This window comes from Arachis duranensis, chromosome 2 (genome assembly GCF_000817695.3).
Source record: "Arachis duranensis cultivar V14167 chromosome 2, aradu.V14167.gnm2.J7QH, whole genome shotgun sequence".
In the NCBI taxonomy this organism is placed as follows: Eukaryota; Viridiplantae; Streptophyta; class Magnoliopsida; order Fabales; family Fabaceae; genus Arachis; species Arachis duranensis.
This window is the reverse complement of record NC_029773.3, coordinates 14643271-14670425: the sequence shown is the minus strand read 5'-3', so window position 1 is coordinate 14670425 and position 27155 is coordinate 14643271. Positions and strand designations below refer to the sequence as shown.

Sequence of the window (27155 nt, the reverse complement as noted above, 5' to 3'; positions counted from 1 at the left end):
CTACTTAATCTAAGGTAGAACGGAGGTGGTTGTCAAGCACGCGTTCATGGTTGAGAATGATGATGATTGTCACGGATCATCACATTCATCCGGGTTGAGAACAAGTAATATCTTAGAATGGAAGCAAGCATGATTGAATGAGAAACAGTAGTAATTGCATTAATCCATCAAGACACAGCAGAGCTTCTCACCCCCAACCATGGGGTTTAGAGACTCATGCTGTGGAAGGTACACAAAGAAACGTGTAAAGTGTCATGAGGTACTGATACAATGTCAAAAGATCCTATTAATAGTAAACTAGTAACCTAGGGTATACAGAAATGAGTAAATGACGTAAAAATCCACTTCTGGGTCCACTTAGTGTGTTCTTGGGCTGAGCATTGAAGCTTTTATGTGTAGAGACGTTTTCTGGAGTTAAACGCCAGTTCTCATGCCAGTTTGGGCGTTTAACTCCAAGTTTTATGCCAGTTCCAGCGTTAAACGCTGGAAATTCTGAGGCTGATTTGCCATGCCGGTTTGGGCCATCAAATCTCGAGCAAAGTATGGACTATTATACATTGCTGGAAAGCCCAGGATGTCTACTTTCCAATGGCGTTGAGAGCGCGCTAATTGGGCTTCCATAGCTCCAGAAAATCCTCTTCGAGTGCAGGGAGGTCAGAATCCAACAGCATCTGCAGTCCTTTTCAGTCTCTGAATCAGATTTTTGCTCAGGACCCTCAATTTCAGCCAGAAAATACCTGAAATCACAGAAAAACACACAAACTCATAGTAAAGTCCAAAAAAGTGAATTTTAACTAAAAACTAATAAAAATATACTAAAAACTAACTATATCATACTAAAAACATACTAAAAACAATGCCAAAAAGCGTATAAATTATCCGCTCATCACTGGGCGTGATGACAAACGCAAAAGAATCAATGGATTCTACTCCAACCTGATTGAGAACCGACAGATGATTAGCCGTGCTGTGACAGAGCATTTGGACCATTTTCACTGAGAGGATGGGATGTAGCTATCAACAAGGGTGATGCCTCCAGACGATTAGCCGTGCAGCGACAGCGCATAGGACCATTTTCCCGAGAGGATTAAAAGTAGCCATTGATGATGGTGATGCCCTACATACAGCTTGCCATGGAAAGGAGTAGGAAGGATTGGATGAATGTAATAAAAAAGTAGAGATTCGAGAGGAGCACAGCATCTCCATACGCCTATCTGAAATTTCCACTATTGATTTACATAAGTATTTCTATCCCTTTTTATTTTCTATTTATTATTAATTTTCGAAACCCATAACCATTTAATCTGCCTAACTGAGATTTACAAGGTGACCATAGCTTACTTCATACCAACAATTTCTGTGGGATCGACCCTTACTCACGTAAGGTATTACTTGGATGACCCAGTACACTTGCTGGTTAAGTTGAATGGAGTTGTGAGCTTCTCTAACAGTGCCTGGAACTCTTGTATCACAATTTCGTCCACCACTTTCCAGTTCCGAGGAAATGCAGGAAGCCATGATCTTCCTTTGTCTGTTGAAACCTTAACAGCTCTGTCCAAATTGACAAGAGAAGGTTTGGACAAAATTTAGTTGTTTATTTTTTTATTTTTTCTTCAAGTATTTTATTCATAATTCATTGTCATTTGAAGTTTTCAGGTATGAAGATAAAGCCACCTCGATATGACAAAGTAAGGCCTTAGCTTAGACATATTTTCATTATTTTGATACATTTTCGCTTCATTGTTGCTGATGCTTATTTCTCTGCCTCTGCAGTCTGCATTCAACGGAAGAGGCGACCGTGCTGATCCTTCAACTTGGCCAGAGGTCGAAGGACCCCTTACGGTAACATATTATCTATTGTAATTCTTAATCCCTTTTCTTTTTCTTTTTTCGTGACAGATTAATGTCACGTTGTAACCGATGAAGTAAAGGCAAACAGACCAAATCTTACTGATGTCGATTAACATGAATTCTTTATAAGGCTCTAAGGTTGGTGATATCCAGCTTTGGAAAAAAAGAAAAATGGTTTTCTGGCTGAACTAAACTTAAGATTATAATGAAATTTTTGGGGTTAGCCCTGCCATGAAACAAATACAGATGTCGAGTTTTTATTACTTCAATTATTGTGCACAAATGACTGTCTAGGTTGTGTTATTTGAGGGTTGGATGCTCGGCTTCAAGCCTCTTTCTAAGGAAGTTGTGAAGGCTGTTGATCTTCAGGTCAGAACTAGAAGTTCATATTTAGTTTTCCATGGGGAGGAAAGCTCACAAGTGAATCTATAAAGTTCTTTTCACCAATTGTCATTTGGACAAAGTTCAATTCAAGCCCAGAAAATTATGAAATTCTATATTCTGCATTCAAGGATTATTACAAGGTAATCCCAGCAGCATGGTACATTAATAAATCATGCTTTGCTAAGGGTAATCTCAGTAGGCTTTCTAATTCTTGACCTTTGAATATTATTCTTGCAGGAATGGTTGGAGTTGGTAAGCAAATTCGTTAAAGAGACTGACGAATCCTAGATTTCCCAGAATCTCGAAGCTCAACATAGATATCTGGTGTGGAGAGCAGAAAAGGTAGTTTGCCTATTTTGTTTTTGACTTTTTAAATGACTGGTGATTTTCCATAAGAATATAAATGGATGTCATAGTTATGATGGTTTATGATTTCAATAATTCAGAGAGAAGTCACTTTCTAGTTTCCCACCTATGAAATAGAATTACACAATTTTGATAAACATTATGGTCTTGCTTGTATATGATGGGAACATCCACTGTCTTTCAAACAATAAAATGGATGCTTTTTAGTTCACGTTTTGAACTGTTACACATTGCGCAACCAACCTAACAAGAACTTGCGTTTTAGTATTGTCCATGTCTAATTCTTATTAACTAAAAAATTTGGTGAGTAGGATCCTGGACAGAGTGTTTTGAAGAAACTGATTGAGAAAACACTTGCAAAGGTAGATGATAAACCACTATTTTATGGTTTATATTGTGTATAATTATGTGGTTTTATCATGATCCTTACCCACTTATTCATTAATTTAGCATGCATTTATATTTCCTTCCTGGAATTATTACATGGTTGAAAACTACTTCCTAGAGACTTTTTATTACGCATTTTAGTTCTCCTTTATCCCATTCGATGCCGTGATCTGTGTGTTGAGTGTTTCAGGCTTTATAGGGCATGGATGAGTTGGAGATTGGAAGGGAAGCTAGCAAAAATGGAAGGAACACAAGAAATTGAGGAGACAACCAGCGAGAAGTGACGCGGCCGCATGGCTCATGCGTTCGCGCGGAAGAGGAGAAATCGCAGTGATGCGGCCGCATGGCTCACGCGACCGCGCGGAAAGGAAAAGCACAAGTGACGCGGAGGCGTGGACGACGCGAACGCGTGGCACGGAAAAACGCAAATGACGCGTCCGCGTGGACGACGTGATCGCGTGACATGCGCGATCTGCATAATCTGCAGATTTCACTGGGGGCAATTTTGGGCCCTGTTTTGACCCAGTTCTCGGCCCAGAATAGCAGACTAGAGCCAGAGAACATGCAGAAACGAGGACAATATTCATTCTACACAGTTTTAAGTTTTTAGATCTAGTTTTACTCCTCTTCTAGGTTTTCTCTCTACACAATTGGTACTCTTAGGATATTATTTTTCTACTGCTTTTGCATTGGGATATTGAGAAGAGTCATTACCTCATCAAGACTTCGTCATTCTAGTTCGTTTTCTTTACTTGGCTTTACTCTTCCATGTCCTTTGCCTTGTTAATTTTACCATTGGAATATTATTAGGATTTATTCAATATAAGGATTATTCTTATTTTAATTGGATTATTTTTAATTTCTATTTACAATGTCTTTCTTTAAATTCTTCTCATATGTTATGAATTTTGCATTCACAATGAGCAAGTAGTTCCCTAATCTTCTCATATGTTATGAATTTTGCATTCACAATGAGCGAGTAGTTCCCTAACTTGATGGGGAGTTGATTGAAAGGAACCAATTGAGTTGGAAGGCTTGAAAGAAGGATTGTAATTGGGTTACTGTTGGATTGCCTTCTAGTCACTAACACCAATCCCTTTTAATTAAGTGGGTTGCAATTTGTGAACAGACGTAGCATTCCAACTTGTTTGACTTTCCTTTGCCTAGTAAAGGATAACAAAACAGAATAACTTTTAATTATCAATTAATCTTGAGAGTATTCCAAATGTAATAGGGATTCCAACTAATCAACTCCCAGTCAAGGCTTTTATTTACATTGTTCAAATTCATCAATTTAAATTCCTGTTATTCAACTCAAACCTTTTTGAAAATATCTGATTAATAAAATAGCATACCTTTTTGCAACTCGTTGGGAGACAACCTGGGATTCATACTCCCAGTATTTAAAATTTGAATTTCTGTGACATATTTCTAAATTGATAAGTGGATTTTTGGTGAGTTAAGAACTATACTTGCAACGTACACATTTTAATAATTTTTAATTCACTAATTTTCGCTGCATCAGTAGACCAAATTTGAGGTTAGTCTTATTCTGTTACATCCTAGTGCTACGGATCCTTAATTCTTGTTTTATCCCATAGGATTTGCTAAGAGGCTTTCTCTTTAATGGAGTTGACGTACTAGGCAGCAAAACGTTCAACGATTATTTTCCGCACTACTGCTCGAAAGATGGTGATCTGAATAATAAAGGCAGCATAATTGGGAAGTCTTTTGAAAATCGCCCATGGGACGAGAGAGGAGAATTCCTTGGTAATATCTTTTGAACCAAGTTTCGTCTTATTGCTGCTTTCTTTCATTTTCTTATTAGAGTCTTGTTATTTTTGCTCCATTGGCATCATTGGAGTATTTTAGGTGAAGGAATTATACCATAGGGAAGCCTCCTGTAGATACCATAGATGTTACTATGCTGTATTAACAGAAGCCACCTGCAGATACCTCTGTTACCATTCTTCCACTAATGTCTCTTATATTGATGGAAATCACCTTGTCATTGAAGTTTAGCGATCAACCCGAAATCGCAAAATATTAATTAGTTTCAGCTTGTATTTGGTAAATCTATGACTAGTCAAGCATGGATATAAAATATGCAAGTATATTGACATCTTTTTGATAAATATTAATTATTATTTTGTTATGACAATTATTGTTAGACAAGAATTTTATTATTTTGTTGAGAATTATTGATGAACATGTATTTGAAATACTAATTGAACTTTTTAATATCTATTTTAATTAGAATTTTATTATTAGTTATTTTGTCTCTTTTATAATTTTTTTCTATTGTGCACAAATTTATTTATTAATTAAAATAATTACACATGTATAAACAAAAAAATTTATTATTTTTTATCAAAAAAGCAACCCTTTTATTAGTTGCATATTTTGAATATTAGACAACATTTGTATAGTTGCATATCCAAAAGAAAAAGTAACACTTGTATAGGTTGCATATCCAAAAGAAAAAGCAACACTTGTATAGGTTGCATATCTAAAAGAAAAGACAACACTTGTATAGGTTGCATATCCTAAAGAAAAGGCAATATTTTAAAGGGTTGTATATTCAAAACTAATAGGCAACACTTTAAAGTATTACAAATTCAAACTTATAAGCAACACATAAAAGGGTTGAATTTTATTGCAAATAGGCAATATTTTTTAGTAGTGGTCAAAATATGAGAAAAGACAACATTGCAAAAGTGTTGTCTCAAAGACACCTTTGAAGTGTTGTTGTTTTTTAACCAAAGGCAACACTTACCAAATGTTGCTTTTGTTGCTCTCAAAAGCAACGCTTTTGAAACCAAAAAGTGTTGCCTTGATCTAAGGCAACGGCTGCATATGCAACGCCGCCCAAAAACGTTACCTTAGGTCCAAAAGTGTTGCCATAGATCAAAAGCAACCTTTTGTCAGCCTTTAGATAACACTTTTTAAATGTTGCCTCAACCTGAAAATATTGTAGTGATAATATATGTTAAAAATTAGTGACAAAAATTTTAACAGTAGAAATAAAATATAAACAATATAATAATAAAATAATTTTTATAATATTTAATATAATCAAAGCAAATTCAATAATATAATAAGATTCATAAATATTATTATTATATATTATTAAAAATAATTTTAAATTTTAGTAAAGATAAATCACAAAAAACACATTTAAATTATCTTGACGTTATTAATACATTTAAATTTTATTTATCAATAAAAACGTATTACAAATACATAATTGTGATAAAAAACTTATTCCGTTAATAAAAAAGTGTCACATGACTTATTTATTAACATGAAAATTTCACTTGTCACATAGCTATATTTGCTACATTATTTTTTTATTAACGTAAAACGTTTTATTTTATAAATATATATTTTTGTCACGTTTTTTAATAATTTAAAGATATTTTTATTAATAATAAAATTTAAAAATCTTTTTATTAACAACAAAATAATTTAGGTGTATTTTCAAGAGTTTACTTCCCAGTAAAGACACTTGCCCGACGAGGTCCAGCTTTTTACATGCATCTGTCACTGTTAAAAATATATACTAAAATATGTTAAATATTTTTAAGATGTGGAACGAACAAATTAAAAAATGTGCTAAATTCACATAATGAGATGATTTGCTTGAATACAAGAAGGAAGCAAATCACGATTAACAATTTTGGTAGGACAGAAGTCGCTATTACCAATTATTGGGTTTAGTAGATATTCACTTAGTTCATTAATTCTGTGAGGAAAATAAAAATTACGATTATCGACTTTTGAGAAAAAAATAGGTTTATTCTTAAACCATTTTATTAAGACATAAGAGGGGTTGCATCCATCAAATAAATTTAACTTTGTATTTATTATATTTTATATTAATTTACGCTAATGATCAATATATTGCCTCAGTGGAAAAACCATTCACAGTTTTTTGTTTGCGTGTGGTCTAGTAAATAGAATTATCACCAACATAAACATAATAACCACTAGTAGAGCGACGATCATCGATGTCACCTGTCTCATCTGCATCTGCAAAATCTATGATCAGAAATCAGAACTAGGAGTAAAATAAAGACCATGATTGACAACACCTGCCAAATACTTAAGAATATGTTTTACAGCTATCCAGCGAGTGGTTAAAGGTTTATGCATAATTGACTCACCTGATTTTCTGCAAAAGCAATTTCACCATCAATTAATGTAGCATATTGAAAACCATCCACGGTAAAATGATAAAATGTTAGATTTTTGTAAAAATCAGTGCCTAGGTGAGTAAGTTTCAAATAAAAAAGCATAAAAGTGGAAACTAACTTAGAATCTTTCATGCCAGCCTGCTGATTATGTAAGTCCAAGATATACTTGTTTAATTTTGAGATATGTGAAGTATGTTAGAAGACAAGTAATTAAATTCCAAGCCTAGAAAAAAATATAATAAACTAAGACCTTTTAAGGAGAATAATAAATGAAGCTGAGAAATAGGCTTTTCTATTTCACCCAAAGATTCTCCGTAATGACAATGTCATCAGCATAGGTCATAATGAAAATTGTCAAAGAAGAGGTGAATCGGGTGAATAAGAAATGATAATTTTTGGTATTTTGAAAATCAAACTTATATAATGTGTTTTTCATATAGACATATACCAAGCACAAGATGCTTGTTTAAGGCTATAAATTGCCTTATTCAACATGCAAACAATACTGGGGTTAGTGTTCTCAAATCCAGAAGGTTTTTGCATTAACACTATTTTAGAAAGATTGTCATTCTAAAAGGCATCACTAAAATCAAATTACCTAAAAATCCATTCCTTAATAAGAGCAATGGTAAGAATAATACAAATAGTAGATGGTTTAATAATAGGACTAAAATATGTGAAAAATCAATGCCTTCAACTTGGTGGCATCTTTTTGCAACAAGTCGTGCTTTGTACTTTTTAATAGAATGATGTCCAAAATCCTTTAACATTTTACAATGAATGATATTCAAATTATAAAACTGTCGTAGGATGATAATAATTGTGGAAGAAGCAGTGAAGAATTTACTTGAATGGAGCACTGAAACAGCCGAGACAGAAGAATTAGAGGCAGAAATGGACCTAAATGGTGGTTCAAAAAAGGGGTTAAGGCAAAAAAGGAGTTAGGATTTTTTATTAAAAAAATGAAAACATAGTGGAATTAAGAGAGGGATGAGGGCAACCTACCTGGACGACGGAGGAGAGACATAGCTCCAACGACAGAGGAAGCAGCAGCGACACCTCTTCCAACGGTAGTGGAGACAGATGGAGGAACTTCGTTTGAGGCAACGAAACACGATCCAAGCAACTTGACACAGACTTTAGAGGAGAATGGACCTGGACAGCGTTGGCAGAGGGTGGCCGGAGGGGATACCGAAGAATGTTGCAGGAGAGAGAGAAGAGAAAGGAGAATGGGGAAGAGAGAAGGGTGTTCTCGAAAGTGAAGGAAAAGGGCTGCACATTTTGAATTTAGATCAGGTTTACCGTCGGATTTACTGATAGATAAATCCGATGGTAATACATTGCATATGACCAAAACACAGCGTTCCATTAATTGAGATTTACCGAGAGATAAATCCGATGGTAAATTTCATGGTAATCTCAGCGCCAATTTTTCTTGTTTTTCCTCTAATAATTACTGGTGAATTTACTGTCGGAATATCAACTTCGACGGTAACCTTTTTATCTAACGAATTTATTGCCAAATCCACCGGTAAACCTGCCGCTAATGTCCAACGTTAAATTCGACGGTATTCAATATTTTTCTTCTAGTGTTATGAAACGCATAAAAGTCATTCCTAAATAGTCTTTGACCTAGAATCTCTTTGTTCACATGTGACTTAACAAGACAATAAAAAGTGCGAAATTCAAAAGAAAAACATTATTATCAAGATAAAACTTTGCCACACTGAGTAAATTTTTAGCAATACGTGGTATGAAAAGAATAGTCTTGAGAGTGAAATTTGTATTAGTTGCAAGGTTAGTTAAGATAAAATTTTCAAATTGTGAAATTGAGATACTTGTACGATTGGTAATGAACAATTGGTTAGGTCCAGTGTAGTCTAATTCACTCATGATATTGGAGGCATCATTGATAAGATGATGACTAGCCCTTTAATTAGGATATAGAATGTCTCAACAACGGAAGAAAACGTTACTAAGAAAGAGTTTGATTGATGAAAAGAGGAAGGAGGAGGTAAAGGGCGATTCTACTAAAGCATTTGATTTGATGAAGATGACAAATTAGAAGAAGATAGTCCATAAAATTCTGATTGAACCTAAAATAACATTGCAAAGGCTGAATGTTTTGTTCTGCCACATAATTAACATTTTATTTGAAAGTTTGAATGCCAAGTGTTAGAATATAATCAGGATCAATTAGTATTATTTAGTGTATTTGAATATTTATTATAGGAGATTATGACTTTCTAATATAGTTCTTCATTAGAAACAACCATTGCTTCAATCTCACCAAGGGTATAAAGTTAAGGTTTAGGTTGAATTGTTGTAATGCAATTGGAGAACCACTACACCAAATTAGTCATATAGCTACACTTGATTTATGACCTTTATTTTAAGGGTCTCTATTTATTAATATAGTGACATTTATATATGTAATTTTTTAACTGTCACTGATCTAATCACTAATCACAGTCTCACCCTTTTTTTTATCCTATTTTTTCAAAAAGCATATTCACACTTTCACAGTGAGAAAGAGAAGAGAAACTAACAACCTCACCGTGCTACAGTTCCCGTTTGCCATCGCGGTTCAAGTTTGCCATTCGCCATTCACCGTCGCAGTTCGAGTTTGCCGTTCACCCTTCATCGTCGCGGTTCGAGTTCGCCATTCGTTGTTCACCGGCGCGGTTCGAGTTCGCCATTCGCCGTTCACCGGCGCGGTTCGAGTTCGCTGTTCGCCGTTCACCATCGCGGTTCGAGTTCGCCATTCGTTGCTCACCGGCGCGGTTCGAGTTCGCCATTCGCCGTTCACCGGCGCGGTTCGAGTTCGCTGTTCGCCGTTCACTATCTTATTATATGGAGGATTGTTTTGTTGGAAGTTTTAAATTTTATCTGTTTTAAAATTCATTTTGATTTTACTTGCACACAACCTGCTCGATGAAATGTTTCAACTAAAATTATGGTTGATTTGATGCATTTCTAATTAGAAGGATAGATAATAGTAAAATTGATGCACTGATATGGTAGACCTCTCCTCGTCATCTCTCTCTATTTCAAGTCTTCAAGCTCTCTCTTTGACAAGTAGCACTCCTCCACTGTAATAATATCCCCTTTTAGAGTGATTTTAATTTCATTTCTGTTGTGTTTCGCAGGGGATTACAAGATTCTTACTCACCTTAATTCCTCACTTCAGAAAGGTATGTGTGCTTTATCCTTATGGAGTTATGGTAATGCTTCAATAATTTCTTTCTTTGCCTTTTTAAATAGGAATTTATTGTGTGCTTTAATTATATGATTAATTTTTGAAGCATGAATTTGTGATTATGGTATGTAAGCATAATGCATTGTTGCCTTTGACTTTTGTGCAGATTTTGTTGTCGGATTTTGAGTATCCTCATTGTGGTGAGAGGTGAGTTACTCTTCACTGTGAACTGTGTTTATTGGATGCAATGTGATTGCTTGCTCTAATTTCATTTGATTTTTAATTAGAAAACAAAATAAGATAAGGCATAATGGAAATTACATAGCAAATGAAGAAAAAAACTAAGACAAATTACATGGCAATGATGCATGATGCATTAGTCAAACCAATACTAAGAGAAACCAAAAGAGGATATACATGGATACAATAAAGTGGTTCATTCAAAAACTAATTAAGCATATTGTGAAGATGGATTTCGAAGATGGCAAGCAGCTTGCTCCACAATATAAACTAATTAAGAGCATTTTTAATTAAGGAAAAGTACTGGGTACGTTAGCTGCATTTCTAATTGTGTCTCTTCCGTACATACATGTAGCACACTCCAGATATATTAAACCAGAGTCTTATTTCATAATTAGCTTATTCTACTATTTCTTTATTTTGTTAAGTAATAGTCCTTACATTATATCACTGATTGTGTAACTATGTTGCTAAAATTTATTATTCTATAGTAAATAATCACCCAGGCTTTCCTCATTTTATTTCTTTGATAAAATGAACTTAATTAAACAAAACAAGATATTGCTATCAATCTTGATATATGAATTATATTTTTTCTGTATTGGAGTTCTAACTTATTTTCTTTGTGCTTTGTATTTTTTTTCCAATTTAGGAACTTAGTGCCATTGTTCCATTTTGAGAAAAGCAAAAGATTGTAAGAACTGCTATCAACAAGGTACAAAATTTATAGGAGGATACCAGATAGAATTTGCAAACCAGTTCTTTACATTTACTATGTCCTTTAGCATATAACTTATTCTCTCTTCCACTTTTTAACTTTCCAATATTCTTCAATGTAGTTCCGTGCAGCTATTCAGTTACAATTTGATTTCCATCGGGCAATTTACAATCTTGGAATTGTTCTGGTCATAATTCTTCTCCATTTTACTTATATATCATGCAATTGTGCTTTGTTTTACTTTGTTTGTGTGCATGTAACAGTATTAAGAGTATAGAATTCACTTTCTTTTTTCTGCACTTAACATGTTCGATGAAATGCTTCAACTAGATTTCTTTGAATTCTCCCTTTATTATTTCTTCTCTTGATTTCTTTGATGTTTTTGTGCCTTGATGACATCATGAATCGGTTAGTCATCTTCCTGAATTATGCAAATTGCTATACTAGAAATGGAAAAGCTAATTAACTGAACTTTAGTCTTAGATTTCATCTCTCTATCTTATGTCCATCCTTATAAAATCTGGTAGTTTATTGTTACTTTCTTTTTCTAAATGCTGCCAGCTTCTATTCTTTTGATTGCACTGTCAAGCAAATTAATGTTTATGTTTATATATGTTGCAGTTAAAGTATTCACAAGCCTCCAAGAAAATGCACCAAAAAGCGGTATCCTTGCTTCCTTTATTTTTTTTTCCCACTAATCAATTTTTCTGTTATTCTTATTGTTACTTCCATCAAAGCCATTTTTATACTGTTCATGTTTTTTATAATAATAACACTCATTTGCTTAAATAAGTGTTGAAAAATTTAAATTCTCTCTTGTATATATATTGATCCGATCCAATATACATGTGTATGAAATTAAATATCAATGTGGGACTCAGACCAAAAGATTAAAAGAAGGAACAATTTGGAAGCAGTGTAGTAGTGTTCCTTTTTGTACTTGCATGCATATAATTCATGATTTGTTAATGTTTATGTCTGCGTCATGAAATCTACATTCTTTTCCCATTGAACCAAAGTAGATGCCACTTTCCAACTCACTTCGATTGTGTAACAGAGTAACACTTCACACCAGGTTTTGTTTATTTATTTAGTTATTTATTTATTGTATATTGTCAAAAGAAAGAATTTGTAACAGCGATTACTTGATTTGTGACAGCTATTTTAAGGGTCTCTATTAATCAACATTATGACACTTATACTCTTAATTTTTAAACCGTCAGTACTAACTCTATATCTCTCTCATTCTTTTTCTTTCTTTTTTTTTAAAACTGTATTCAGTGATGCAAAAATTTTAGGTGAAGGAAACTTGTTTAGTTAACCAACTTGTTGACCATAGTGATGCATCTACATTGAATTGTTGCTCTGGTTTTGTGGAGCAAGCTGCTTGCCAAGAGTTATTATAGTTATCAGTTTATCAGTTTGCATGTACATTCTTCCACCCCACTTCATCAGTTTGGATTTGTGTGTCACTAGTGTAGTTAGTGCAAAGCTGGGTCATGAAGCTAGTTTTCTTTGCCATCAGTGTTGGCATGTTGGATGAACGAAACTGGAATATGTGATCTGTATCATTAGTAGTGGTGGTTGGTGTTTCAGATAAGGTAGAAACCCAAGAGTGAGAGAGTGCTCTTTGAGCTATAGCATTTGTTTTCTTGAATATTCTGCAGATTGCCTAAGAGTCCTGCATGTTGAAATTGAAGTTAGCTAGAAAGTGTGAGATCGATCTTGTAGAAGACCAAAGATTTCTTGAGTCCAATGGACTTTGAACCCTCTGAGGAGTATATAGGCCTGTCAGTCCCTGTGGCTTTCCAGAACCCAGCTCCAGTTACCCTATTTGGCCTTGCACTGTTCCTGTATTTTCTGTCTTTTGGGCTATATTTGGGTTTGCACTGTAGTTACCCAGCTCCAGTACCATACGTGAGGGCCATGACATGATTAATTTGAAGGGGACTAAGTTGGAATTGGTTGTGTGGAACTTAAATGTAATTTCTTATTAGTTTTTAAGAGTATTTCTTAAATGTAATTAACATGGAACTCTTTAATTATATTTTTTACTATGTTTTTACAGGTATGAAGAGAAAAAGGTCAATAAAGAAGTATCAAAGTCCTAAAAAATCTCTCAAAGATGTTGAAGATGATAAATTAGTGTCATCTCCTAATACAAGAGGAAATGATCATATCTCAATTTTCAATTTTACCAAATTCTTAAAGTGTGAACTTATACATGATTGTTTTTTTTTATTTAAGTAATATAGTTTTCTCTTATTTCTTTTATGTTTTTACAGGTATGAAGAGAAGAAGGCTAATAAAGAAGTATCAAAGTCCTAAAAAATCCCTCAAAGATGTTGAAAATGCTAGACTAGTGTCATCCCCTAATGCAAGAGGAAATGATCATATCTCAATTTTCAATTTTACCCAATTCTTAAAGTGCCATCCCCTAATATTGTTTTTCTTATTTTTTTTTTATATTATTGCAGGTATTAAAAGGAGAAGGCTTGTACAATTTGAAGAGGAAGAAGATGAACATATTGAACCGAATGTTGTATATGCTGGAGAAAATATTCATCTCTCAAATGATGAAAATGGTAACTATCTCCTCTTTTAGCATACTATGAAGTTTTTAATTCCTTTAATTAGGTTTCTAATTTTTTTACTTTGAAGTTATCTTTGCACGAGAAAAAAGACATCTTTCAAGTTATTCTAGGTCAACATCTTCTAAAGGCACGAGTCAACAAGAACATATAGCTCAAAGTTCATCCATTCAAAATGATTGTAAGAGATTTGCCGTTTTTATTATTGTAACAATGTTTCTTGCATTTTCTTACACAAAAATCAGTTTAACATAACTTGATGACTGAAAAGAAGTTCAGTCCCAACTGTTGGAGAAGATTAAGGCAAGAAACATCCACGAAAATAAGAGTACAATACATCAAACAAGTTAAAAGTCATCCCCTAATATTATTATTTTTATTTTTTTTATATTATTCCAGGTATTAAAAGGAGAAGGCTTGTACAATTTGAAGAGGAAGAAGATGAACGTATTGAACCGAATGTTGTATATGCTAAAGAAAATGTTTATCTCTCAAATGATGAAAATGGTAACTATCTCCTCTTTTAGCATACTATGATAAAAATATTGTGAAGTTTCTAATTCTTTTACTTTGAAGTTATCTTGGCACGAGAAAAAAGACATCTTCCAAGTCATTCTAGGTCAACATCTTCTAAAGGCACGAGTCAACAAGAACATATAGCTCAAAGTTCATCCATTCAAAATGAAGTTCATAGTCATAGCCTATCAGATGCTGATTTTCTTAATAATGAAGAGGTAAATGGAGTTGCTATTTCTAGAAAGAAGTGGAACACCACATGGTTTGTCATTGTTGTAGGTATGTTATTTTTTTTTATTAATTTACTAGTTCAAATAATCTGTTTTCAATTACTAGCTGTCTTAAATAATAGCTCTTTTATTTTCTTTTTAGATGAACAAGGGGTTGAAAAGAGTATGCATCTTAAGGTAAAAGATGCATTTTCCCTTCATCATAGTAGGAAACGAGTTCTTATAGAATGGAATGGAAGTGGTCAGCCAATTGGAGAATCCGGTGGACTCTTGGGAGGTGTTTTGGGGCTCATTGCAAGTAATTTTAATAATTTTCCTATAATGTACAAAACATGGCATAAGGTTCCACTACAATACAAAGATGCTGTTTTTGAGAATACTATTAAGGTATGCTATTTTTTATTATATTTTTGTTTTGAAAAATATTATTTGTTGTGTTTACCTTAAGTTTTGTATACTAACTACATATTTATGTTTTTTTTGAAGAAAATATTTGTTGTTAATGATGATGAACACAAAAAGTATATCTTGTCAAATCTTGGAAATAAGTGGAAGAATAATAGATGCAAGCTATTCAATGAGCATTATAAATCGGAACTTGGTTGGGATGCAAATGTTAATTTGAATCCAATTGGAATTCCCAAAGACCATTGGGCTGCATTTTTGGAATATAGATTGAGTCCAAAAACTCAGGTAAACACATTTGTTATTTGTTAGTTTTTATTTGTGTTTAAGATCCATTAACTTTTATGTTTGTTAATGTGCAGGAATTGTGTGAAAAGAATGCTATAAATCGGCAACAATTAAAAATTCCTCACACTCTTGGCTCAAAAACACTTGCTAGGAAACGCCATGAACTTGTACATTTGTTTACTTTCTTAGTATTTTTGTTTTATTAATTTTTTGTGTTAGTTATATTTTAATTTGACCAATCTTATAATAATATTAGGAAGTTAAAACTGGGCGACAATTTAGCAGAGGAGAAATGTTTTCTATCACTCACAAGAAAAAAGATGGAACATTTGTCAATGAAGAAGCACAACAAAAGAATGTAAGATAAAATTCTAATCTATATTTATTCCCACAATGATATGAACATAGTTAGATAGAGTGGGGTGGGGATGGGGTTTAATTACTTGCTGCATATGTCCTTAATCAAAGGAACTAATTAATATTGGTTTCACTTTTGTTAACTTTTCTAAACTTGGGTTTATCTTGGGGTCAGTTATGTATAATGATTAATGGTATAGATGGAAGAGAGGGAGATTATTATTATCATTTATTTTGGATTCGGATTATTTTTGTGTGTATGTTGAGTTTATGGACTAGTTTGGTTGAATTTGATTGATATGTTCAACATTGTGGTTCGGAATTTAGTCCATGCAAAGAAAGAACATTATATAGCATTATTGCTACTGAAATTTTTATGTATCCACTTTAGACAATTAAAGTTGAAACTAACCCTACCAAACATAGTAGTACTCCTGTTACTTAATAAACTCGTAGTACTTCTTTGCAAAATGATTGATAAATTCTATTGGACTAATATTGCATATGTCACATTATTATTTATCTATGAATCACTTCAGGAAGACTTACAAAAGGAAATTGGTGAGGGTGCTTCTGAAAATGAAGCATATGTTAAAGTATTTGGCAAAGAGAATTCAAGCTATGTTAGAGGTATGGGATTTGGTGTTCGTCCATCTCAAATGATTGGATCCTTATCCCGCTTAAGAGAGTCTATGCAATCTACTACAACTAGTGGACCATCAAGAACTGAATATCAAAACTTGAAGTTACAAGTACAATTGCTACAGGAACAAGTAAATTTTCTTGTGAATTATCAAAAGGGTCAATTGCCACCCGGTTTTCCTACTGAGGTAAGATAAAGACATATGTTATACTTAATTTTATAGACTTGCGTACTTAATTTTCATCATTAACAACTTCTAAAATGATTGTAGTTTAATTTGTAATCATAGCCTCTTGTATAACACTTGTTGATTTGTTAAGTATCTTTCTAAAATATTTCCTAAAATATATATTTTTTTATTTTCAATTGTAGGTTGCAGATTTTGAATCACCGACACATACAAGACCATATTCTTCTGCCAGTCATGAACCTCAACAACATAGGCCATCCAACGTTTAAAGGAGTTTTATGATTGAATTGTTAGGTTTACAAGTTTGGATTAAGTAGGAATTTTTTGAATTTACATATGGATTATTACTATGTAATTAAAACTTGTAGAATTCAACTTTTGAAATACATTGTTGCTATTTTTGTAAAACTTGGGGGATTGAATTTGGATTTGTTGAAAAACAGTCATTTATGGAGAATTCAACTTTTGATAATAGAAATTTTGATGTTAGAGAGATTATGACATTTTAAAATAGTCACTAAATACAGGAAAAAACTGTCACAGGAATAAATAACTTAGTAACGGTTTTAAATCGAAAAAATGTCACTAAAAATATTGTGACGGCTTAAATAGTCACTAAATATGCCTAAAAACTGTCATAAGAACTAGTAACATAGTGACGGTTTAAATAGTCACTAAATATGCCTGAAAACTGTCACATGATTTAGTAATTTAACGACGGTTTCAAAACGTCGCGAAATACAGTATAAAAAATACTTTTACAAGTGTTATAAATTAGTGACAGTTTTATACTTTAAAAACCGTCACAAACAATTTAGCGACACTCCTTACCAACGGTGGTCCAAAACCGTCACTATGCCAGCTGGCGACGCTCAAATCTGTGACGCTTTTTTAAACCGTCGTAAAACTATTTAGTGACAGTTAAAACCGTCACCAAGCATTAAAAAAAACCGTCGTCAAAATACTGTTTTGTTGTAGTGACTTATCAGGTAAACCATCACATGGAGAAGTAATATGATCTTCAAGAAAAGCGGTATAACCATTAACAAGAAGATAATCCACAATATCTTTTATCTTTTGAATAAATTATAAAGCAGAAAGATTTTAATTTCTTTACCCATTTAAGTTGAGAACGAAGCTGTTTGATGATAGTCTTTGTTGAAGTGATAAAATGTTGTTGAATTTTGTCCCAAATTTTATAGGCTGATGAATAATGCATAATCGATTCTTGAATGTAGTATCTACTGAGGCAAGTCAAGAGCTCAAATTAAAATCTTGCAACATCCATTTAGAGAAATCTAAATTTTTTTTGCCATGTAATTTTTTTTTTCACAAAGTTTATCAGAGATTGGGCTAAGGAAAGTTTTTGAATTTGCAAAAACTAAAGTGACTAAGGTCATGGATCAAGAACATGATGCTTTTGATACCATATGAAAAAATAAACACTGTAAGAATTCAAAAAATTGTGAAGAGAGAATTGAAGGTAATTGTGGATTCAATCAATGATTATACGTCTAAATTATGTTACACTCTTAGTAATTGATCTGTTTACACTTATGATGCATAGACACTGATACGGATATAGGACACGACATGGTATGGGACATACTGGTACGCGATATTAATATTAAAATATAAATTAACTTTTTTAATTATTTTTAATATTTTATTTTAATTATATAAATTATTTAAAATATTTTTTTGTTTTAACAAATAACAATATATACTATTTCTAAATTTATTTTGAAAATACATGTTAAGAATAATGGTGGACATGTTGACATGTGATGGTATTTAAGTGTGTCCAATTGTATTTGAAATTTTTTTATTTTTTATTAAGACATAATTGAACACAGTAGAAACATATGTCAGATGAGTGTCGTATTCATGCGTAAGCATCTTTCCTATCTTTTTCTACTGAATTTGCATTTAATTTGTTAAGTTTAATCGGGAATTAATTATCTTTTAGCCACTATGAATGTTACTTTGAGTCGTGTATAATTTTGTTTATTTTAGGCAGCATTCGACTGGATTTGATGGAGTTTCCGCAGAGAAAGAGAAGAAGACGAATGATGCTGTCAACCCTAACCTCTCTTCACTCAAACCTAAATATCTCAAGCTATAGAGGTCCAATCGATGTGATTCCAGTGGCGTTGAAAAGCTAACTTCCAGAGCTTTTCAACGATATATAATAGTCTATACTTCTTCTCCATCAACGCTGCCAAGGCTGCGCCTAACTTGGGATTTCTCAAGTTAGGCGCAAGAAACAACAACAACACGCAACATGTGCTCTCCATCAAGTAAGGCGCACTCCCATCTCAAGTAAGGCGCATTGCCTCCTCTTCAGTTCAAGTTAGCCTCCTTGTGTGGTGAACAGCATGAAGTTAGGCGTGGATCCTAGTGAAGCCAAGTGGTCCCCACGTTACAAGGCGCGGATTAGTTAATTAATTCTGATTTAAATTTAAATTTTATTTTAAAATATGAAAAGATATTATTTTAATTTTTAAAAATAGATTTTAAATTAATTAGGATTAGATATAAAAAGAAAAAACTTTTCTTCTGGGGATTATTCCATCCCATCCCAAAAATTCACAGTTTACCTGAATCCTAGTTTTTCTCTCTGAACCATGAGTAACTAAACCTCTACTGTTAAGATTAGGAGCTTTGTCTATTGTATGGATTGATTATGTTGCTTGTTTTTTTCTATTTTAATTCATGTATTGATTCATATAATTAAAGAATTGTTTTCGTTCTTTATTTTATGAAATTGGGTGGAACGGAAGTATGACCCTCTTTCTAATTGAGTTCTTGTATAACTTGAAAAAGCTCTTTACTTGAACAACAGTTTGAAAACATATTCTCCTAAATTTCTAATTATCTGAATTTAACGAGATACGTGACATATAATTCTTTTATATTTGGGTAATTAGGATTTTTGTGGCATAATAACTAGAATTAAACTTCACACTCTAATTGAAATTAATTAACCAAGGAATTGGCGATTGATGAGAGTTAGAGGAGACTAAAAAGATCTAAGAAATTAGGGTTTAGTCACATATGATTTGCCATGAATTAAATCTTGCATGATTAAAATAGTTAGTAAGAAAAATCAATCAGGAAAATAGATAACTCTGAAGTCTTAACTATTTCTTCATATATTATTCTTAACTTATTTATTGCCTATCTTCTGAAATTCTGAATTTATTGTTTAATATTTTTTGAACTCTCAAACACTATTTTTTGTTTGTCTGACTAAGCCAATCACTCAATCATTGTTGCTTAATCCATCAATCCTCGTGGGATCGACCCTCACTCACTTGAGGTATTACTTGGTACGACCTGGTGCACTTGCCGGTTAGCTTGTGGGTTATAAATTCTGCACCAAGTTTTTGATGCCGTTGTCGGGGATTGACTGTAATTGACAACTACTGATTGTTTGATTTCTTAGATTAGGCGTTTTTGCTTTAATTTCGTTTAACTTATTTCTTTAAAATAAAAAAATATATTTTGATTTATTTTATTAATTTTTTTCGCTTAATTTCTGAAATTAAGTTTGGTGTCCCCTTAGTTGTTTTATTCTTCCTAGTTATTTTACTTATTGAGTCTAAATTTTATACTTCTTTTTTCTTATTAGTTATTTTATTTTCTTAATTATTCAGTTTATTTTCTTTATTTTATTTTTCTTTTATTTTTGTTTTCTTTTATATTTTATTTTATTTTTCTTTATGTTCTTTCTTCTTTGCTTTTTTATTTACCACATAGTGCGTTTAATTCTGTTTGGTGTTTTGTGTTAAGAAAAAATAATGGAGAGAGATCACATGGATTACTCCTCACACCCAAGTAGTGATTTATATTATTGTAGATGGAGGAACTATCCAAATTTTGGTTGGCAAAGACAAAACTAAAGAAACTTCAATGCTCCATGTTTCAACTATCAAGAGCCACCACCTCCCTATTCATACTAAGAACCACCACCCCTCTATCCATATTAAGAACCATCATCTTTCTACCCATATCAAGAGACACTATCTCCCTATTCATACCAAGAACCATCCTCTTTTTACTCTTATCAAGAACCATAATCTCATTCTTATTGATATCAAGAACCATCATCTATTGAGTTTCTCATGAAAGAATTCATACATGATATAAAGACGAGTGTCAAAAATGTAGAGAAATATGTGCAGTCGATTATCAAGAACCAGGAAGAGGAACAAGAAAATTCCTTTCCAAGAGATATAATGCAAGATCCTATTGAAAAAAGTGAGGAAATCAATCAAAGGAGTTTATACTCCAGTGAATTAGAGAACTTTCCACCCTCACATATGGAAGAAGAGGAAGATGCAAAAACAAAGGAGGAAGATGCACCAACAAAGGAGGTTGTAAGGGATGAAAACAATTAGGGGAATCTACACTCCAATGAAGCAGAGAGTGGCATAAAGGGTGAGTTTATTGAAGCACCAATTCAAGAAGTTCTTGATGAAGGGTACACTCTAACTATCACACAACATCCAAATTTTGAAATCAAAGAAGTGAAGGCAACCAAAGAAAGTACTAAAAAGGGGATTGTAACCAAGAAACAGAAGAAAATATCCATGAAGAAGAGAAGATGAGGAAAAAACAATCCAACCTCTACCCCAACAAGCAAGGTGAATCAAGCTAATCACAATAAAAGAAAGCTTGTTAGGAGAAATTTATATCAGGGGCACTAATTTTCATCTCTCTCCCCTTGGAGACATTCCTTTTAACCAACTGGAAGAAGAGTAAGAAAATTCAACAATCAAGTGTCAAGCTAGTGACATTAAAGAAGCGCTTGTTTGGAGGCAACCCAACTACTAGTATCCTTGGTTTTGCAGTTGTTTTGGTTTTAATTTTATAGTTATTTTTATTTTAGCATTATAGTTATTTTAATTTTGGTTTTAAATTACTTTATCTAATTTATTTTAGAATTTTTCTTGTTTTACATGTGTTTTGGTAATGCAGAATGATCAGAACAGGAACAGGAGCAATTAAGAAGAATTTTTGACACCCTATTTTTAGATTTTCTTTGCTTGAGGACAAGCACACTTTTAAGTTTGGTGTTGCCGCTTCGCTTTTGGCCTTTTCTGTTTATTTTAATAGCACCAAAGGGAGATAAATGTTCTTCATGGAGGAATGAGATGACCACCAGCATAATTGAGGTGGTTGAGTTCCTTTCATTCTATTTCTCTTCTGTTCTTATTTTGTTGTCTTCTGTTTTCTATTGCTTTGATTGCCTGCATGATCTTTAGTACTTTCAGTTCTTAGATTTAGTTTCATTCTATCATTTGCTTTTAGTTAAAAAAAGGAAAAATGTGTCTCATGTATTGCTCACTGAACTTGAATTTAAAAGAAAAAAAAGTGATGTATCGTATGAGAAATTGAGTTTATATTTAAGAGTAATCTTATTTACTTAAATGTGGTGGTATTATTTGTGATTCTGAATACATGACATGAACAGTGCATATTTGAATTTGAATCAAAGGATGTTGATGTATAAGGAACAGGAATTTAGAGAACTATTATGAATTCTCTGAAGCAACCAAAATTTAATCCTTGAAGTAAAAGAAACAGCAAAAGAAAAATAAGAGTAAGGTCCAAGGCTCTGAGCATCAATGACTAGGGAGGTCTGACATGATTAAAAGTTCAAAGAGTTGTTTCCCTAGTCATATGCTTGTGGTGTGATTGTGTCAAGTAATCCTTGAGACAGAACTCTAAGAGTCGAGATCAAATGCATTTAACAGAGTATGCCAAAGGCTTTGAGCACCACTGTCTAGGAGTAACTGAAAGGAAAATCAGAACTTAAAGAGAGTTCGCTAGTTAAGTGCTTGTGGTATTTTTGTGTCAAGTGAAGCTTAAGACAAAACATTTAAAGTCATGGCTAGGCTTAAGATGCAAAGAGAATCAAAGAAAATTTGCTGTGTTCAAGGATTAAACTGAAATATAAAAGACTAGAGAATTCATAATATTATCCGGATTCTAATTCCGAATGACAGTAACATTCTTCTGATTCAAAGGATAGTGAGATGCCAAACCTATTCAGGATTGCAGTTGTAAATCTCACTTCAAGAAGAGACATGAGTTTAATTGAACTCTCACTCTCATGCAAATTCACATCCTAAGCTTATATTAGTTTTGGTTGCTTGAGGACAAGCAACAATTCAAGTTTGGTGTTGTGATGCGTGAGCATCTTTCCTATCTTTTCTTAGTGAATTTGTATTTAGTTTGTTGAGTTTAATAAAAAATTAATTATCTTTTAGTCACTATGGATGTTACTTTGAGTCGTGTACAATTATGTTTGTTTTAGGTAGCATTCGACTGGATTCGATGGAGTTTCCGCAGAGAAAGAGAAGAAGACGAATAATGTTGTTAACCCTGACCTCTCTTCACTCAAAACTGAATATATCAAGCTATAGAAATCCAATGGACGTAATTCTAGTGGCATTGGAAAGCTAACTTTCAGAGCTTTCCAACGATATATAATAGTTTATACTTCTTCTCCATCAAAGCTGCCAAGGCTGCGCCTAACTTGAGAAATCTCAAGTTAGGCGCAAGAAACAACAACACACAACATGTGCTCTCCTTCAAGTAAGGCGCACTCCCATCTCAAGTAAGGCGCATTGCCTCCTCTTCAGTTCAAGTTAGGCGCCTTGCGTGGTGAACAGCATGAAGTTAGGCGTGGATCCTAGTGAAGCCAAGTGGTCTCCACGTTACAAGGCGCAGATTAGTTAATTAATTCTGATTTAAATTTAAATTTTATTTTAAAATAGTAAAAGATATTATTTTAATTTTAGAAAATAGATTTTAACTTAATTAGGATTAGATATAAAAGGAAGAAATTTTTCTTCTGGGAATTATTCCATCCCATCCCAAAAATTCACAGTTTACCTGAATCCTAATTTTTCTCTCTGAACCATGAGCAACTAAACCTCCACTGTTAAGGTTAGGAGCTCTGTCTATCGTATGGATTGATTCTGTTGCTTGTTTTTTCTATTTTAATTCATGTATTGATTCATATAATTCAAGAATTATTTTCGTTCTTTATTTTATGAAATTGGGTGGAACGAAAGTATGACCCTCTTTCTAATTGAGTTCTTGTATAACTTGGTAAAGCTCTTTACTTGAACAACAGCTTGGTTATATATTCTCCTAAATTTCTAATTATCTGGATTTAACGGGATACGTGACATATACTTCTTTTATATTTGGGTAATTAGGATTTTTGTGGCATAATAACTAGAATTAAACTTCACCATCTAATTGGAATTAATTGACCAAGGAATTGGCGGTTGATGAGAGTTAGAGGAGACTAAAAAGGTCTAAGGAATTAGGGTTTAGTCATATATGGTTTGCCATGAATTAAATCTTGCATGATTAAAATAGTTAGTAAGAAAAGTCAATCAGGAAAATAGATAACTCTGAAGCCTTAACTGTTTCTCCATATATTATTCTCAACTTATTTATTGTCTGTCTTCTGATATTTTGAATTTACTGTTTAATGCTTTTTGAACTCTCAAACACTATTTTCTGTTTGTCTGACTAAGCCAATCACTCAATCATTGTTGCTTGATCCATCAATTCTCGTGGAATCGATCCTCACTCACCTGAGGTATTACTTGGTATGATCTAGTGCACTTATCAGTTAGTTTGTGGGTTATAAATTCTACAACACGTATCTAAAATACGTCTTACATGCGAACACAATAATTCAACGAAATGTACGTGGTTGGTATGTTTATATAATTGTAATGGACCGGTTTATACAATTGTAATGGATGGAAGTGATACAAATCAAGAAGAGATTGTTTGTTATGTACGTTAATTACAACTTAATTGACAGGGGCAGAACTGTTGTGGAAATGGATCTTTTTTAATTTTTTTAACAATTAGCAAAATACAGTGTGATTTTTTACTTTTAATTTTATAAGTGGTATCAGAAATAAATAAAAGAAAAAGAGTGATGAATGATTAGATTAAACACTACATACCATCTAATTTTTTATTCACCGAGAGAATCCACTCCCAAACTGTTGTAACTGTTTCAACTATTTTAAAGCTGATTGTTTTCATTTATTAATTCTGCGTCACTTTTAGTACTCTCTATAATCATCAAGTTATGTTAGAGCAGAATTTAAATTAAAGAAAAACAAGGTATCTAAAATTAGGGTTAACAATTTCACAAATTTACTTTAAAGCTCTATAAAAGCCAAATAGATTTCAGAAACCCAATTTTGACACAATTTTATGTCTATTATTTTTCCTTATAAAATAAAGTTTCATTTCTAGGTTAACAAAAAGAAAAAGAAAACTCTCTTAACTGTAAATCAATGTTTTTTCTTTATTTAATTTACTAGTTTCATTAATTTTAGATTGGTCCTGTTGGAAAGTTGCCGACAAATAACGGTGGATAAGATACCTAATTAGAGCATTAACCTTTTGTGAACTTTATCTCTCAAGACTAATGAAGACTGCTTCTGAAGTTGTTATTAAACGTATTGACAAGACTTATATCAACTTTTTTAAAGTATATATCTAGCTACTTGAACTAACTTTTATATTGAATGATAATATGGGAATATATTTTTTTTTTCAAAATTACATTATTTAAACAATTAACTATACAATATTATTCCTTTGAAAAAGAACAAATCTACCTACCATTCGTTAGTTTGAGAGTTAGACAAAATAAATTTAATTAAAGAAATATTGTTATTTATGAATTATTATCTAATGTAATGCATTGTTATACCTTTCTAAATCATTTTACTCTTATATGTATCTAAGTGCTGAAATCTAATTAATCTAATATAATTAAGACAGAGCATATTCAGAAATTAATTTAGTAATGGATAAAATAATGGTGATAATTATGAATATAGATACATGGTGTATTGTCTACAAATATGAATCTGCGTTTGTTAGAACCTGCAAAACGCAGGTAACGTTTTGTTGGGAACGAAAACAAAAAATCTGCAACTTGCTGCAAAACGCAGGTTGCGATTGGTAGGAAAGAGCAAACACGGCTCGAAACGTGTCCTTTAGTTCCCTGCATACAGACATGAGCAGCCTTTGATCAGTCTGGGGTTTTCAAAACGTAGCTTGCGTTCGGCAGGCGGAGAAGGCAAGTCGCAGATTACGAGTGGCAGCCTCTATCCTTGCATGCAGGACACGTGTCGACATAGGTGATGAATCCAGTCTTTAAAACCCCAAACGCAGATAAGTGTTTGTCTGTTTGAAGAAGAAGTAAGAGTGAAACATTTTGGCGAAGATTGTGTTGGGGGCTGAAATGGAGGATTAGTATGGAGGAATCCGGTTTTTAAAATTCCCAACGCAAATAAGTTTTTTTATTTTTAATTTTATGATCAATAAGTAAATGTATTTATTTGTATTTTATGTATTTGTGTTTTAACTAGTATTTTTTAATGATAAATAATATTGTTTAATTTAATAATAGAATACTGTTTAAGATAATAATAAAAAATTATTATTATTTTCTAATAATAAATAATACTGTTTAATTTTTTTTATTATTTTTTAATAATTTATTATTATTTTTTAAGATAATAATAATACTATTTAATAAATTATCATTATGTTGTACTTAGTATTATTTTTTAATATAACAATAACTGTTATTATTAATAAATTTTTAACAGAGTATTGTTTTTAAAAATTTTGTTATGGTTATTATAATTATTATATTTTCTTTTGCAAGTTATCAAGAATTTGTTGTCTAAAAAATTCGATCCGACAGATACTTTTAACGAGGTAGCTGCAGCGTCACCGACGCTTATTGCATTGGGTTTCAACACATTTTGTGAGTAGACGAAATGAGAGGTCATTCTGCACTGCTGAGTGCCTTAGTGGAACAATGAAGGCGGAAAACTCACACGTTCTATCTTCCAGTCGGTGAAGTGACAGTGACGCTGGAAGATGTGACATATATTCTTGGCCTCCCGGTTAATGGCAGAGAGTCTGTTACGGGTAGATCAGACAACAGTCACTAGTTTTTGGTGGAAAACTGTATCGCGTGTTTCAGTCGGGAGTCCGATCTGCAAGATCACGTATTGTGTAAGGTGAATCTTGTATGGGCTCGGCGGTGCAGAGACACCGAGATGTGTGACACGCAGGAGTCTATTGAGCGGTACGTTTGGGTTCACATTTTCTGTGTACTCGAAACGGTTGTGTTTCCCGATAAATCGACCACTTCATTGACATTTCTGCCTCTACTTCGGGACTTCCACCGGATTATTACCGTTGTTGATTATTATTATTTATGTCGTTATTAATAATTATTATTAATAAGGTTGATTAATTTTTATTAATTATTACTAATTATTATCTAGGTTCCGGCATATGAGTATGACTTTTAGGTCCCGACATATGAGCATCAGTTCCAGATGTCAGGGCGGGTATGAGCAGCATTTTTAGGACCCGTCACATGTCCAACAATTCCAGATGTCAGCCTATCGAGAACAACAGTTTTCGGTATATGAGCAGCAATGACAATGGCCAGCGTGGATTCAGCAACAACCGTACGAACCGAACCACAATCACCTCAGACAACTGAACCTTA

At 32.9% G+C, this 27155-nt stretch overlaps 1 protein-coding gene, 1 long non-coding RNA gene and 2 pseudogenes across 2 annotated transcripts; all 4 read left to right on the top strand.

Moving 5' to 3' along the window:
- Positions 1-2238, top strand: part of LOC107473717 (D-glycerate 3-kinase, chloroplastic-like) — a 14789-nt pseudogene extending 12551 nt beyond the window's left edge.
- An 8-nt stretch (positions 2239-2246) lies between these two features.
- LOC127744906 (phytochromobilin:ferredoxin oxidoreductase, chloroplastic-like) lies at positions 2247-5010 on the top strand (annotated as a pseudogene).
- A 5323-nt stretch (positions 5011-10333) lies between these two features.
- On the top strand, positions 10334-12006 carry LOC127743889 (uncharacterized). Its single transcript, XR_008005198.1, has 5 exons — positions 10334-10378; positions 10550-10590; positions 11276-11338; positions 11463-11528; positions 11963-12006. It is a non-coding gene; the product is annotated as an uncharacterized LOC127743889 (long non-coding RNA).
- A 1090-nt stretch (positions 12007-13096) lies between these two features.
- LOC107473707 (uncharacterized) lies at positions 13097-16968 on the top strand. Its single transcript, XM_052257751.1, has 9 exons — positions 13097-13232; positions 13819-13926; positions 14509-14727; positions 14821-15065; positions 15165-15371; positions 15446-15538; positions 15628-15729; positions 16268-16558; positions 16744-16968. The coding sequence occupies exons 1-9, from the start codon at positions 13097-13099 to the stop codon at positions 16828-16830; spliced, it is 1488 nt and encodes a 495-aa protein (XP_052113711.1). The 3' UTR covers positions 16831-16968.
- The last annotated feature ends 10187 nt before the right edge of the window (positions 16969-27155 follow it).

Bases quoted from the DNA above. Each gene is read 5' to 3' on its own strand.
- LOC107473707 (XM_052257751.1), top strand. From the start codon at position 13,097: ATGGACTTTGAACCCTCTGAGGAGTATATAGGCCTGTCAGTCCCTGTG. The intron at 14,728-14,820 runs GTATGTTATTTT...TTTTCTTTTTAG, and splicing joins ATGGTTTGTCATTGTTGTAG to ATGAACAAGGGGTTGAAAAG. The intron at 15,066-15,164 runs GTATGCTATTTT...TTTTTTTTGAAG, and splicing joins TTTTTGAGAATACTATTAAG to AAAATATTTGTTGTTAATGA.